Below are 15,196 nucleotides of genomic sequence, written 5' to 3' on the forward strand. Positions count from 1 at the left end.
ATGCCCCGCTTTATAAGGCCCTGACAACCAGCTGATTGCCAGGTCTTCCACAACACATTGCAGAGTGCTCTGTAACAATGGTTTGTGGCATGATGTGCAAAGGGGTTTCCCAGCCACCTGATCACCTGGCCTTGTGGAGGTCACTGCAAAGGGCTTTGCGGTGTGCATTTGCCTGCATGATTTCATTTCATACCATGTGAGCAAAAAAGGGGTCACTTTACATCATTATATTAGGGACACGGGTGGCGCTGTGGTCTAAATCACTGAGCCTAGGGCTTGCTGATCAGAAGGTCGGCAGTTCAAATCCCCGCGACGGGGTGAGCTCCCATTGCTCGGTCCCTGCTCCTGCCAACCTAGCAGTTCGAAAGCACATCAAAGCACATTTGATCAGGATGCCCTGGAGAAGAGTGACTAGTGGGGTGCCACAGGGTTCTGTCTTGGGCCCGGTCTTATTCAACATCTTTATCAATGACTTGGATGATGGACTCAAGGGCATCCTGATCAAATTTGCAGATGACACCAAGCTGGGAGGGGTGGCTAACACCCCAGAGGACAGGATCACACTTCAAAACGACCTTGACAGATTAGAGAACTGGGCCAAAACAAACAAGATGAATTTTAACAGGGAGAAATGTAAAGTATTGCACTTGGGCAAAAAAAAATGAGAGGCACAAATACAAGATGGGTGACACCTGGCTTGAGAGCAGTACATGTGAAAAGGATCTAGGAGTCTTGGTTGACCACAAACTTGACATGAGCCAACAGTGTGACGCGGCAGCTAAAAAAGCCAATGCAATTCTGGGCTGCATCAATAGGAGTATAGCATCTAGATCAAGGGAAGTAATAGTGCCACTGTATTCTGCTCTGGTCAGACCTCACCTGGAGTACTGTGTCCAGTTCTGGGCACCACAGTTCAAGAAGGACACTGACAAACTGGAACGTGTCCAGAGGAGGGCAACCAAAATGGTCAAAGGCCTGGAAACGATGCCTTATGAGGAACGGCTAAGGGAGCTGGGCATGTTTAGCCTGGAGAAGAGGAGGTTAAGGGGTGATATGATAGCCATGTTCAAATATATAAAAGGATGTCACATAGAGGAGGGAGAAAGGTTGTTTTCTGCTGCTCCAGAGAAGCGGACACGGAGCAATGGTTCCAAACTACAAGAAAGAAGATTCCACCTAAGCATTAGGAAGAACTTCCTGACAGTAAGAGCTGTTCGACAGTGGAATTTGCTGCCAAGGAGTGTGGTGGAGTCTCCTTCTTTGGAGGTCTTTAAGCAGAGGCTTGACAACCATATGTCAGGAGTGCTCTGATGGTGTTTCCTGCTTGGCAGGGGGTTGGACTCGATGGCCCTTGTGGTCTCTTCCAACTCTATGATTCTGTGATTCAAAGTGCAAGTAGATAAATAGGTACCGCTCTGGTGGGAAGGTAAAAGGTGTTTCCGTGCGCTGCTCTGGTTTCACCAGAAGCAGCTTAGTCATGCTGGCCACATGACCCGGAAGCTGTCTGCGGACAAACATTGGCTCCCTTGGCCAGTAAAGCGAGATGAGCGTTGCAACCCCAGTGTCGTTTGCGACTGGACTTAGCAGTCAGGGGTCCTTTACCTTTTACATCATTTTGAGATCAGGTGACTGACAGGTACCCAACGCTTCTTCCATATTTGGTCATGGGCATGGAGTGGGGGGAGATAATGACTTGGCCCACCACCCAGATCCAGTTCCACACCCCTGATGTTAGCAAACAGCCATGGTGCTTGCAGCCAGTGTTCAAAATCAGCCAGGTGACAGACGAATTTTGCACCTAGCTATTGGCCACTTGTCACCAGGTGAAGATGCCTGGGCTCCAGGATGCTGCCTGACACCTGCACCATTTGGGGATCATTGGATCTGGATTGTTTTCACACACTAATACCCCATCTTGTAGAATTCTATCAGCTATATTTTATCTGAATGAATTTCTGGAACCCACATGCTTATTCTGTGCAGCCTGAGCAGGAGCTGCGAACGATATTACAGCTAATTGTTGCAGCCTGTCTTCACTTACCCCATAGTTGTGAAGAATATTCTGACGTTATGAAAGGTCCGTGCCACCATTAAGAAAAAGTGGTAGGAATAGGCCAGTATAGATGCGCATTGTCAAGTGACTTTTTAAGTTCTCAAAGTTCTTAACCTTAACGTTCTCAACATTGTCACCTGAACTAGCCAGATGTTTAACTGATAATCAGACCCCATCATCTAAGACTTTAGAGCCGTCTTGCCCCCAAATGGCAACTAGACATTCCACTTTGGCGACTGTATCCATGGTTTAAGGAGCCATTTGGCACCTAGCTTATATATTTGAGTTTCTGACACTGCTTTCAGCACTTCTGCCTTTCCATATTCTTCATTGACTCCAAACTATGTGTTTTTCCCTTCCTCCTTTGTTTTCACGTGAGTGCCACTTCCTTCCTGCCATCCTCCCCATATTTCTCACTCCTGCCTGGCTTCCTGTCAGTATCCTTCATCTCCCCCGATGCATCTGTTGTACATGCCTGGCACTCTTCCAAATTTGCCTGACATTTTGGCATTTGCCAGCTCTATCCCGTCACAAGCTGCTGTTCAGCTGGACCTCTGACTACGGGAATATTGTTTACTGAATTTGGCTGGATATCCTTTGGCTGAGAAGCCAAAAAGCCATCTTTAGCATGGCTTCCAAAACCTGGTGCTTGAGAGCTTTGTACGCTGCAACCGAGCTTTTTGCAAGGCCTTGCCCTAAAGGGCTGGAGGAATCTACCTTTCTTAGTTGGATCGAAGCTTAGCTTTGAGCATTAGGTATAAAGGGATTGAAAGAGCCAGTAAATAAGAAATTTCTTAATCACCATGCCAGATTTTCCCACTTAACGTACAGAAGTGTTGGCAGGTGGGTTAGATTTTTACAATGCCATGTCTAAGAATGTGTCAGCTTTTCCTGTTTTTTTCTTGAATAGGCCCCAAATATGTCTCAAATGACGGCAATTCTTGAAATTTTTCTCAAAATTGGATTTGGAGTGCCAACTTAAAATGTGCCCTTGGGCACCTAGGTTCAGACATCATGTCACTGTGACCTGTGCCCATCTGCATGTCTAGACTATAATTGAAGTTATGTGGCCAACAGCTTTGGCCACATCTACCCTGAGATTTTGTAGATAACTTGGGCATCATAAAGTATATTAAGTCGAAAGTTAGTACCTTCTGGGGAACTGCAGAAGTTTCCTTTTCAGCCTTACTTTATGTTTCAGGTGGCCTATATTCAGTGATTGACTTCTTCATGAATTCTATTTTCCAGCAGATGCTACCCAGAACTTCTTGGGAGAGCAAAATATAAAATAAAATAAAAATTCATCTAGGTGCCGGAGGGATAACTATGATGCTATTGCATCTGCAGTTATTCAAATCTCTCCTGTTGCATTGGTGCAGTGTTAGACCGTGTATGCAGAGCGGAACAGGCTTAAGTCTAGCACAGAGTATGAAAAATGTAACATAGGTTATTGGGGTTCCCATTGAAGCATGTCCAGTGTACAGTCTCCCCATCCCCTCGGTGTCCTGTGCAGATCCATTTCTCTTAAACAAGACCAAAATTATTTCACTCATTTCCCTGTATGTTCCTCAGGATTGTAAACATGTTACTGAGCAAAGAGCTGTTTGAAATCTGAGGAATCATTCCCAGGGTGGGTGACCTCTGGGCCTTGAGATGCTGCTGAACTACAGCTCCCATGATCCCTAGCCATTGGTCATTCTGGTTGTGGATGCTGGGAGTTGATGTTCCTCAAGATTTGGAGGGCCACAGGCTGCCCACACCTGTTCTGAGCAGTGTTTCCAATGCAGAACAGTGCTTTCTGCGGGTTCAGTTACATGTGGATAGAGGTTCTCTCCTGTATGGAAGTAAATCTTAAAAATCTTGTACAAATAAGGCACTCAGTTGTGATCAGACATTGCACATGCACAGGGGAGCTAAATTATTCTAAGGTCAGGTGCCAGTCAAGTCATTCTGTAGGTTTTATTATTCCGGCGGGGTCTTGTTTGTAATTTGTAATGCACCTAGCACAATATTAGGCTTTTAAAAACACAAAGGTTTTATTAGTACATTTTAGCCTTCATCTCATCAGATTAACTCCTTGCAAATAGGCAGCCTGGATTTAAGTTTGTTTAAATATCTCTCGGGAATAAGACCATATAAACGATACACAAATACTTAAAACTTTGTTTATCCGGGACAAGTTTGTGGCCTAAAATATCATTCGAGGAAAACCAAGTTGTTGCTTTTAATGTCTAAAAGAGCTTAGAAAAAGATGCATTAGCTGAAGTAGGTTATCTGATTCCTCCTAATTCCTAATGTTTAAACAGCTTTTGTCTTTTGGAAAGGCAACTTCTGCTCTGCCTAATTACTGGCAATAAAAAGTAAGTAAGGGATTTAAGACTTACGGAGTGTTCCAGTTGGAGGAAAGTATAATTAAAGTTGGCGAGGTCCTTGTTTCCTTTAGGAAATAGAGACTTTAGAAAGGTTTTAAGGGACACTAATTTTTTATTTATTTTTTTAAAAAATGTAGCTTGTCTGTGTTAAGCTCATGTTCTGAGTGTTTTAACTAAATGGTAAGCTGTAAGGAGCGCATGTTCTCAAGGACACTTTTTAAAAACAACATCTCAAGGGATTTCCCTTCCCTTTTGCTAATTATAGACCCCTTCCATTTTGCACTCACACTTTAACTGCTGGTGCACAAGAGGTAAGGAGGAGTTCAAAAGGAAGACGGATCCAAAGGGAAGGCCCATGCATTATATATCCATGGCATTTAGCTTCAAAGCAGTCATAATTAGACTCTTAGTGAAAAGGGTGGGAGTTTCAAAGTGATCTACACCAGCCTGACTTTGATACAAATGAAGTACTTTGAACTGAAAGTCAAAACTTTTTTTGGCGGCGGAGTGAGGCGGGGGGAAAGAAATCGGGCAATTTGGATTTCCTGTTGGGTCTAAGGCTATCCTAAGAATGGAGCAATTACTTTATTTTATTTTATTTTGCTAGAGTCCTAGTGGGATAGCGTTTTTACTTGCTACCCACTTTTAACTCGGCGCTGTTTTGTAATCAAGCTTAACTGCTGTTTCAGTGTTTTCCTTGGCCTGTAAGGATGATTTGTGTTAGTTTTTCTGGCCCGCCTGAAGCCCCAGCGCAAGGGACTATCAGCTATAGCCTTACAAAACAGATACATCGTCTCTCACTCACACTTGCACATGCCTTGTCTGAACCTAGCAGCACTTTTAAGAATGAAAACTTAAAAACGACGAGGTCATATCCAGCACTTGCACGGTGGAACTTCCCCTTCCTCTCCTCGCCCCGTCTTTCCTTCTGCCAGACATGCTCCACAGGACCTCCTAACCTTCTGGAGAACATTTTGAGGGCACACGGGGCGCTGCTTAGGAATTTGCACTGCGAAAGTCGCTTGCAGGAGTGGAGCAGCAATGCTGGTTGCAACCCACGGCTTCCAAAAGATGCATAATTTTTAATTTCCCCTTTATTTGTAGATGTTTTCTAACTGGCTGCAGAGGATGGTGCAGTGGGGCTGCACTGCTCACCTGAGCTCTATCCGAGATGAGTTGCTGCAGCAGACGAAGGGTTCGGCTTTGGCAAGGTTGGCACAGCGCAGATGCACTGGGGCAGCCAATTCTGCTGGCAAATTTGCACCGTGCCAGCCTCGTCACTGACGCACCCCTCTCCATCTCTGTATACTGCATTGACTCAGCTCCATGGTGGTTGACTTCATGTGCAGCCCATTACACCATCCACTGGTAATATCCGGAATTTTTTGCTAATAAAGCCATAGCAGAGCTAGTAAAAAAAACTCAACAACACCGCTCTGACAAGGAATGACTGGTTCCCTCCCGGGGTTGGAGGTCAGCTGAGCAACGTCCCCACAAACATCATGAAGTTGCTCAGCTTATTTCTGAACCACAATGATGCTCAGAAATAATCCCCTGCCAATGATAAATAACTCCAGGGACACCCTACTCTTCCAGTTATTTGGTTTATTACTGTTTTCAGGCCATGCATATCTGTTTTCCTCTAAGCTGATTTGTTATGACCTAATGCAATGACAATAAAACCATTATTTACATTTACTTGAATAGGATAGTATTATCTGTGTAGACGCAGGACACATCACCCGGTGAGCTTCCTACCACCCCGTTTGGCATTATCATTTGAAACGGAAATGCAGGAAGTTGTCCCTCCTAAGAATAGAATAGATATCGTTTGGGAGAATCATCTGCCAACATAGCTCAGCCCCAGTGTGAACTGCACCTGTCATGAGAGCAGAAGAAGAGGCCTGCTAGATCAGGCTAGGGGCCCATCTAGTCCAGCGGGCTGTTCCCACAGTAGCCAAACAGATGCCTATGGAGAGCCCCAAAGCAACAGCACTCTTGCCACTCATGAATCCCAGCAGCTGGCAATCAGAGGCCTCTGGCAGTTGATTTAGAACATAGCCACCATGACTGGTAATCATTTGATGGCCTTCATCCAATGGGTCTCAAACCCCAAAGACAGGCTCGGGCGGATTGAGCAGACAAAACCAACAGTAGGTCGAATGGTCAAAAAGGTGTAGAGGGAAGCGAGGGGCAGATGGAGCTTGTCACGTGGGAAGGCATCACATCTAGGAGAAGGAAACTCAGATCCTAAACTTCTGCTGCCTTGCGGAATACCTTCAGGAGACAAAAAGGCTAAGGAGTAAACTCTGCACAAATCTGGAGTGGAGTCCCTAAGGTGGTTGGGTGGCACCTTGTACGCCTCTTTCTGGCAACTCCTGCAGCCAAGCTGGTGTCAGGTGTATTGCTTGTGTTCCTTTGGACCACATCAGTGGGGCCAAGAAAGAAGTCTTGTTGTCTGGGCAGCCAGGACCTCCATACACACTGCCCAGGCTTGCGCCCTGGGAAAGTCACTATTGCTATTAATGCAGTGGTTTGACTTCACCCCTAGAGGTGCACTCTATTGTCTCTCGAGACAGATGGATGCCAACAATCCTCCAGGAATTTGTCTGGTCTTCTTTTAAGGGCATCCAAGTTGGTGTCCATCATCGCTTGGGGAGCAGCTTTCAGGGTGTGAAGGTTTGAGTGGCGTATCTGCTGTCCCTTAGGGAAGACTAAGTATGTGCGGGTTTGGCAAGAGCAGTATGGTGTGAAAACAGAATGGGCAAATAAGTAGGTAGGTACATCCAGCACCTACCCCCAGTTGGCTTATTCTGTCCCAAAGGGAAAGGTCCATAACTCTCGGCTTTGCATGAAGAAGGCCACATGTTCAGTTCCTGTCATCTGCCACTAAAAGGATCAAGGTAACAGTTGATGTAGAAGACTCACCTGCTTCTATGCAGTGCAGCAAATACTTTGCTAGGTGCACCCATCTTTGTGTGCCTCATCTACATGAGGTCCGGAGTGTGGCAACATGAGAACGGTGGCTTTTCTGTGGTGTCTCCCCACTTGTGGAATGCTCTCCCCAGAAAGGGTTCCCTGGTGCCTTCATTTCATATCAGGCAAACACATTCCTCTTCTCCCAGCCTTTTGGCTAATTAAACAATCTATGGCCTTTAAAAGTGTGTTGTTTTTACGATGTTCTGTGTTTTTTGTGTTTTTATGTTGTAAACATAACTGCCCTCGGATGAAGGGTAGTATAAAAATGCAATTATTATTATTATTATTATTATTAATTTCTTATGAAATGTGAAGGGGGAGCTGGATACATGAAGTCTCTCAAGCTGGTGCAGCAATTTCCCCAAATTTCTCCTTTCCTCTGTGTTTTCAACTTCTCAAATCTAGCTTTGGAGGGCAGCTATGAAATCATGTTGAACAGTGTCCGCCAGCCCTCCCTAAATGTACAACCCCTGCCTGCTTTTTGTTCAGTTTCTCATTTAGCTTTATGACTAATGAGTCCCAAGCGTAAAGTAGCCAACACCAGTTCATGTTATTGGGTTTCCTCCTTATGCCACTGCACGTCTTGACTTTAAGTGTTGCTCTCTTTCACTTTGCTTCAGTTTTTTAAATGCTTCAAACGTGTGTGTGTGTGTTTTCGCCTTTTGCTGTTTGGGTAGATCTGGTGTTGGGCTTGTGTTTTTGTTGGACTGCCACATCTTTGGATCCCTGCAGATTTTAGGGCTTGAAAAAGTTGAAACTTACAATAAAAGACAAAATAAACAAGCCATCAAAGGAGAAAAAATTAAATCTCTGTTTATTCACCTGCATGTGAGACTAACGCTGGTCCAGAGCAGCAAGCTGAAATATTTCAGATATTAAAAGACTTGACAAAAACAAATTTAGTTTTCAATATTTGAGACATAAGTACATGGCAACAATGTGCAGGTTGTAGTTAGCAGGATACATGGAAGGGTGTGGGGAGTAGTGATGGAAGAAGTGGAAATAGGCAAAGGCCAATAGTTATTGGTAATGCCAACCAGGATATAGTTCCATGTATATAGAATTATAGAATCTTAGAGTTGGAAGGGACCCCCGGGGTCATCTACTCCAGCCCCCTGCAATACAGGAATCCCAGCTAAAGTATCCATGACAGAAGGCCATCCAACCTCTGCTTGAAAACCTTCAAGGAAGGAGAGTCCATCACCTCTTGTGGGAGTCTCTTCCACTGCCAAATAGCTCTTACTGTCAGAAAGGTTTTCTGAATGTTTAGTTGGAATCTCCTTTCTTGTGACCTGAAACCATTGGTCTAAGTCTTACCCTCCAGAGCTGGAGAAAACAAGCATGCTTCCTCTTCCATGCGACAGCCCTTGATATATTTGAAGATGGCTATTCTATCTTGTCTCAGTCTCCTCTTTTGCAGGCTAAACATACCCAGCTTCTTCAGTTCCTCGTAAGGCTTGGTTTCTAGACCCTTGATCATCTTGGTTACCCTCCTCTGCACACGTTCTAGCTCTGCGCACATTCCTGCACACGTTCCAACATCCTTCTTAAATGGTGGTGCCCAGAATTTGACACAGTATTCCAGGTGTGGCCTGACCAAGGCAGAATAGAGTGGTACTATTACTTCTCTTGATCTGGACCAGGCTTCCTCAAACTTGGCCCTCCAGATGTTTTGGCCTACAACTCCCATGATCCCTAGCTAGCAGGACCGGTGGTCAGGGATGATGGGAATTGTAGTCTCAAAACATCTGGAGGGCCAAGTTTGAGGAAGCCTGATCTGGACGTATACTTTGGAGACGAATCTTTGTGTATCTCCCCTAGGCACACATGTGTGCAATTAAACTTAGTTGTAGTGACAGCCAGTGCATTTCTGAACACTTAAATGTCTCTCACATTGAGAGGCACAAGCCTTATACCCAATGTTTCCAACCACCCAAGAAATGCAGGGATTCCCTCAGGAAACATACATGCTGTCTGCAACAAATGGCCCAGTGTGATCTTCAACTCCCTGCAGGAATGTTCCTGTGTATCCATGCCTTCCTGTAGGATGCTATAAAAACATGATAGCCAAAGGTCTATCTAGTTCAGCATCCTCTTCTGTTTCTTAACTCTCTTGCTTCTGCTTGAAGACTGATATTGATTCATTGGAAAGATAATACCATGCCCCCCTTTGTACTGTGGATAGAAGGCTTGACTACTCCTGCAACATACAAAGAGATTGCTTTAAGACATAGATTGTGTATGGACAAATACAGTGATATTTTGAATGCATTTATATGAAGCACAATGACTTGTTACTAATTTTATACTCATAAGAACAATCATACTACTTATTTACCCATGCTCTACCGACAGCCATGAATAATCGGGTAAATACAGTTCTGTGTTAAAAATGAGGATAGAGGAAAGGTTTTTAAGAATGGGTTTGTTGTCAGGAAACTGATTTGGCCTGTCTTTCTTTTGCAATGGCTTGTCCTTCAAGTTCCCAGTTGAAAGTGTTAAGTGAAGATAGGTACAAGGTGGGACGTGGAAGAAAGGTTTTAAAACCCATCAGCCCCTGCGAATCAAAACAGAGTCCATTTCCCCCCTTCCTTGTTTACAAAGTGACACTTCCTTAGAGGTGTTCACACATTATGTTCCATCTGTGTACGCAAATAGTTAAGCTGCGCTCTCATAAAAGCATTCGCATTCAACAAGTGTACAGTCTCTGTACCTGTGTGCACAACAGTTCAGATGTTTAAAAAGTAGTGTACGCTCTGTTACAGAGATGGGTACGTTTGTTTATTTTATTTCATAAAATTTATATACCTTTTGATTTGGAGGTGGGGGGCTCAAAGAGAAGATAGTGGAAGAGAAAGACAGGCCAAATGTTCAAGGAGAGTACAGAGACCTGGGGTCTATGGTTTTATGGTTGGCTACAGAGAACTGGAATTTCAGCTCCAGACCGTGGGTTCTCTCATCCTGCCACAGCACATGCCCATTAAACAAGCGGTTGTCTCGTCATCAGGCCCTTAACAGGCAATGCTTTCCAAGCTGCATTAAGTAATGTTCAAAATGCGCAAGAGCCACAGAAGAGTTACATGCGGTCTGCTGTTAAATAAGCATTAGAAGCCAGTAATCCATAAGCCTTTATTATTGCAGCTTCTGTCTTTGCTCATTAGTCTTATCTAATGCCGGCTTTAATTTCCACTGATCTATTTATGCTAGAATTTCACTTAATAAACCTTGTATGGATTAATCTGGTTGTCTTCTTGGCGCACATCTTAAACTTTTAAGACTTAAAGGATTCTCCTTTCAAGACCCTGGCTGATCCAAAGTCCCATCATAAGATAAAGATTTCTTGGAGGGCTACCAAGAAGCTGGGATATAGAAGTGAAATTGGTGGTAGGAAACTCTCAAAAACAAGATCTAAACTGGCATGTTTATGGCCCAGAAACATAGTTGGAAAGTCATAGTCCTTTTCTGCTCCTACCTCCCCAGCAACTGGTATTTAGTGGCAATGTGCCTTTGGTTATGGAGGTTCCATATTTCCATCATGACTAATAGCCATTGATAGACCTGGCCTACAGGAATTTGTCTGCTTCCATGTAGAGCCACTTTCAGCCCTCCATTTTTTGCTTGTTTTCCTCCTGAATACGTAACTGTGGGTTGGATCCAGACTTAAGTTACGCCCCATTGAAATCAACGGGGAATGCTAGTTTCACAGGTGTAGATTTTTATTTTTGGCCATCTTCTAACTAGAAAAGAACAGTTAAATTTTTTTAAATTACACATTCTTTTAAAAATATCACAAAAGGAAAGAATGTTCTCTTAGTTTCAATTTTCAAATTAAATCCACTGTTCTCTGTCCGCTAGCACAAGAGCGGAACTTGTGCTTTCCTGTGCAGAGCAACATTCTGCAAGTGCAACAAGAGATTAATTTAGTGCTACACCATATTTTGACAGATTAAATGACCTCAGATTTAGACTGCAGATGCAGCCATGGGGGAAAAGATAGGCTTATGCTGAAGTAAAAACCACTTTCCTCCTTTGAACCCAATCCTTATTGTTGCTGCTCCCATTTGTACACCACTTTCCACTGACTTCGCTTAAGTTGCTCTCCAACTTCATTTAGTATTATGCACGTATAGTAATAATTTTTGGCTTGTTAAACTATACCACATGGCGTGGGGGGGGTGGAAGGGGAAGTGAATGGAGCTTTCACTTCCAAAGCAAATTGGAAGTGCCCACTTCGCTATCATGTCTGCTGAAGTTGCCTGCCCTCTCCTTCAATTTGTTGTTTTTCCTCTATGCAGGCTTTTAAAAGGAAGATAAATATTGCCACATGCTTATTTTTGGGTTCTAATACTGTTGTTGTCGTCGTCTTCTTTTTTTAATTCCACAGCCAACTATGGACCAAATCCAATTTGCAAAGGCTGTTTGTCTTGCTCAAAGGACAATGGATGCATCAGATGTCAGCATAAGTTGTTCTTCTTTCTCCGAAGGGAAGGAATGAGGCAATATGGGGAATGCTTGAATTCCTGCCCACCAGGGTACTACGGTCTGCGAGCCCCAGACATGAACAGATGTTCAAGTGAGTTTCCTTTTTTAAAATCTGTAATTTCAAAACTAAGTTATTGGTGAGGGTGGAGGACATAAGATGATACCTTTGTAGACAACTCCAATAAATTGTAGGCATTCCTTCCTAAAAGAATCTCCAGTTGTCTGGACGCTGTGCTTTGGACACCTCTAAAGATTTGTTGCTGTTTAGTCATGTCTGACTCTTTGTGACCCCATGGACCAGAGCACGCCAGGCATTCATTTTACATGATGGTTCCTGAGATCAAGGAACAGTTTTTCATCTGGTGTTTGGATGCTATCAGATGCTATTTTGAATCAAGTTGGTAGATTGAACCTTTCAAAACTGTCCCGTCTTGAACCACTGATGTCAAAATTGCATTGGTCCCCCTCCCATTTCTTAGAATTCCCAAGCAATTCCAAGTGCAAGCCTCAATCGTCTGTAAATTTATTATCCATTGGAACTTCTTTCTTCCCTTAGGTCATAAACCTGTGTCCCTTCCAATGTTGTTGGACTACAACTCCCATCATCCCTGACTACTGGCCATGCTGTCTGGGGCTGATGGGAATTGGAGTCCAGCAACACTGAGGGCCACAGGTTTCCTGCCGATGGGGGGGGGGAGGTAATTATCTGAAACAAACCTCTTGCTTGGTACACTTACAATTGTTTGTAAGTGTTCATACAGTGGTACCTCTGGTTACGTACTTAATTCGTTCTGGAGGTCCGTTCTTAACCTGAAGCACCACTTTAGCTAATGGGGCCTCCTGCTGCCACTGGGCTGCCGCTGCATGATTTCTGTTCTCATCCTGAAGCAAAGTTCTTAACCTGAGGTAATATTTCTGGGCTAGCGGAGTCTATAACCTGTAGCGTATGTAACCTGAAGGGTATGTAACCTGAGGTACCGCTGTATATTTTTGTGATCAGAATCTGTTTTTCCCAGTGCTTTTGTTCTAAAAAAATGTTTAGGGGTACTCTCATTTTGACTCAAGAAAATCACCATTTTATAGTTCAATTTGGGAAAAATAAATACAGTAAATGGACAGAAGTACAAAGATTCACAAAATGTTTAGGTGTATGCGTCCCCCCAGAAAAAAACACCACTGGTTCTTCCCATCTCTCTGAGCAGAAGAGATACACCTGCTATCTGTTCTGTGCCTTGAGCTCTGATGTTGGGCAACTCCTGTTTAATTTCAATGGGAGCTTGCACTGTTTTGTGTTCTGAACTCATGATTTATGTTACCGTTTTATTTATCTTGGTTCTGGTGCTGAGTATGCGCTCATTTTTTGAAATGTCAGTTTGACATGATGAATTAAATTCTCTTTCTGCAACTTCTTGCTTAACTTGAAATGCCCTTTTGTCGCTTCCAAGATAGTCCTGCAGTTCTCCACAATTCCCCATGTGCGTCAGTGGGACTTGAACTCGGGTAATTTTGTTCATGACTCCGAAGTAAATCCAGTTGTGTCCAGCGGGTCTTATGTGTACTTATAAGTGTACTTATTATTGCAACCTAGGTCCAGTCCTTTTTTTTTGGTGCGAAAGTTTCCAGGTAAAGCTCTGCCTGGTTTCATTCACTTTATGATAACTTCTCACAAAACTATTGAAATTCTTGGAAGTTTTCATGTTTTGATTTCAGAGCACAAAGTAGTCAAGCTCTCACACCAGCAGAATAAGTTTGGATACAAGTTTCCCTAAGTTGTGTGCACAGAACAATGCTGCTATGCCACAGTTTAGCATTATATGCAAACAAACCCTTTATGTCTATGAAACTGCCTTTGGATAAATGTACTGGATAATAACTTCTTTTGAAATCTCAGGGTACGAGACTGCTTGGATTTGTATACAGTGGTACCTCGGGTTACAGACGCATCAGGTTACAGATGCTTCAGGTTACAGACTCCACTAACCCAGAAATAGTAGCTTTGCTTCAGGATGAGAACAGAACAGAACAGAAATCGCGCAGCAGCGGCGTGGTGGCAACGGGAGGCCCCATTAGCTAAAGTGGTGCTTCAGGTTAAGAACAGTTTCAGGTTAAGAACGGACCTCCAGAACGAATTAAGTACTTAACCTGAGGTACTGCTGCACTCATAAATCTTGCCATCATGTTTGAGACATGGGAGTGAAATGCATGACTCCATTCAGGTGTGTCTTACTCAGGGTATACTCAGTGAAACTAATAAGCATGATCAAAGTAGGCCCACTAATTTCAATGTGTCTGCTCTGAGTAAAACATAGTTAAGTACCACCCTTTATTTATTTTTAGGAATTGTACTGATTGTTTTGTTTTGTCTTTTAAATCCAAATAATGTGATCTCGTACAATAACAGCAACATTATGCTTTGTATGAAGCAATAATACACTTCAGCCAGGGTATAAATACAATCATCATTATCATTATCATTTGATTTGTTATACTCATTTTTTTACAAAAAAATTTTTCCTTCCAGTAGCACCTTGAAGACCAACTAAGTTAGTTCTTGGTATGAGCTTTTGTGTGCATGCACACTTCTTCAGATACGAAATTTTTTTTTGTTTTGACTATGGCAGACCAACACGGCTACCTTTCTGTAACTCATTTTTTTCCTTCATTCCAGCTGTCTCAGCCCTCAAGTTCCTTTCTGTCTTTAAGCCAGTGGTGGCCAAACTTGGCCCTCCAGCTGTTTTTGGACTACAACTTCCGTCATCCTTAGCCAGCAGGACCAGCGACCAGGGATGATGGGAAATGTAGTTCCAAAACAGCTGGAGGGCCATTAAGCAGTAATGAAAGATCTGACAGTAGATGAGTCAGGATATACTGAAGCATAGTAATGCACTGTGTTGAACCCTTTACTTGTACAGTCATACCTCGGGTTGAAGTCGCTCCAGGTTGAGTGCTTTCGGGTTGCGCTCTGCGGTGACCTGGAAGTAACAGAATACGTTACTTCCGGGTTTCGCTGCTTGCGCATGCACAGACGGTCAAAATGATGTCATGTGCGGAAGCAGCGACCTGCGCACGCGCAGATGCGGGTTGCATTCGCCTCAGGATGCGAACGGGGCTCCGGAATGGATCCCGTTCGTATCCAGAGGTACCACTGTAATCCTATTTGTGTCACCTGACTCCTGTTGACCAATAGCTGCAATATTGGTGCACTGGCTATCTGCAGGAGTGGCATTGGGGCTGGAGAGAAATATGAATCATAGAATCATAGAATCATAGAGTTGGAAGAGACCACAAGGGCCATCGAGTCCAACCCCCT

At 43.7% G+C, this 15,196-nt stretch overlaps 1 protein-coding gene across 2 annotated transcripts in view; it reads left to right on the plus strand.

Moving 5' to 3' along the window:
- Positions 1–15,196, plus strand: part of RSPO2 (R-spondin 2) — a 104,953-nt gene that overhangs the window by 43,969 nt on the left and 45,788 nt on the right. For both annotated transcript variants that reach the window (XM_053395438.1, XM_053395439.1), the window contains exon 3: positions 11,789–11,977. In XM_053395438.1, the coding sequence (XP_053251413.1) occupies positions 11,789–11,977 (189 nt within the window). The remainder of the gene's footprint in view (positions 1–11,788; positions 11,978–15,196) is intronic.

The sequence above is a fragment of the Podarcis raffonei genome, chromosome 7 (assembly GCF_027172205.1).
Source record: "Podarcis raffonei isolate rPodRaf1 chromosome 7, rPodRaf1.pri, whole genome shotgun sequence".
NCBI lineage: Eukaryota > Metazoa > Chordata > Lepidosauria > Squamata > Lacertidae > Podarcis > Podarcis raffonei.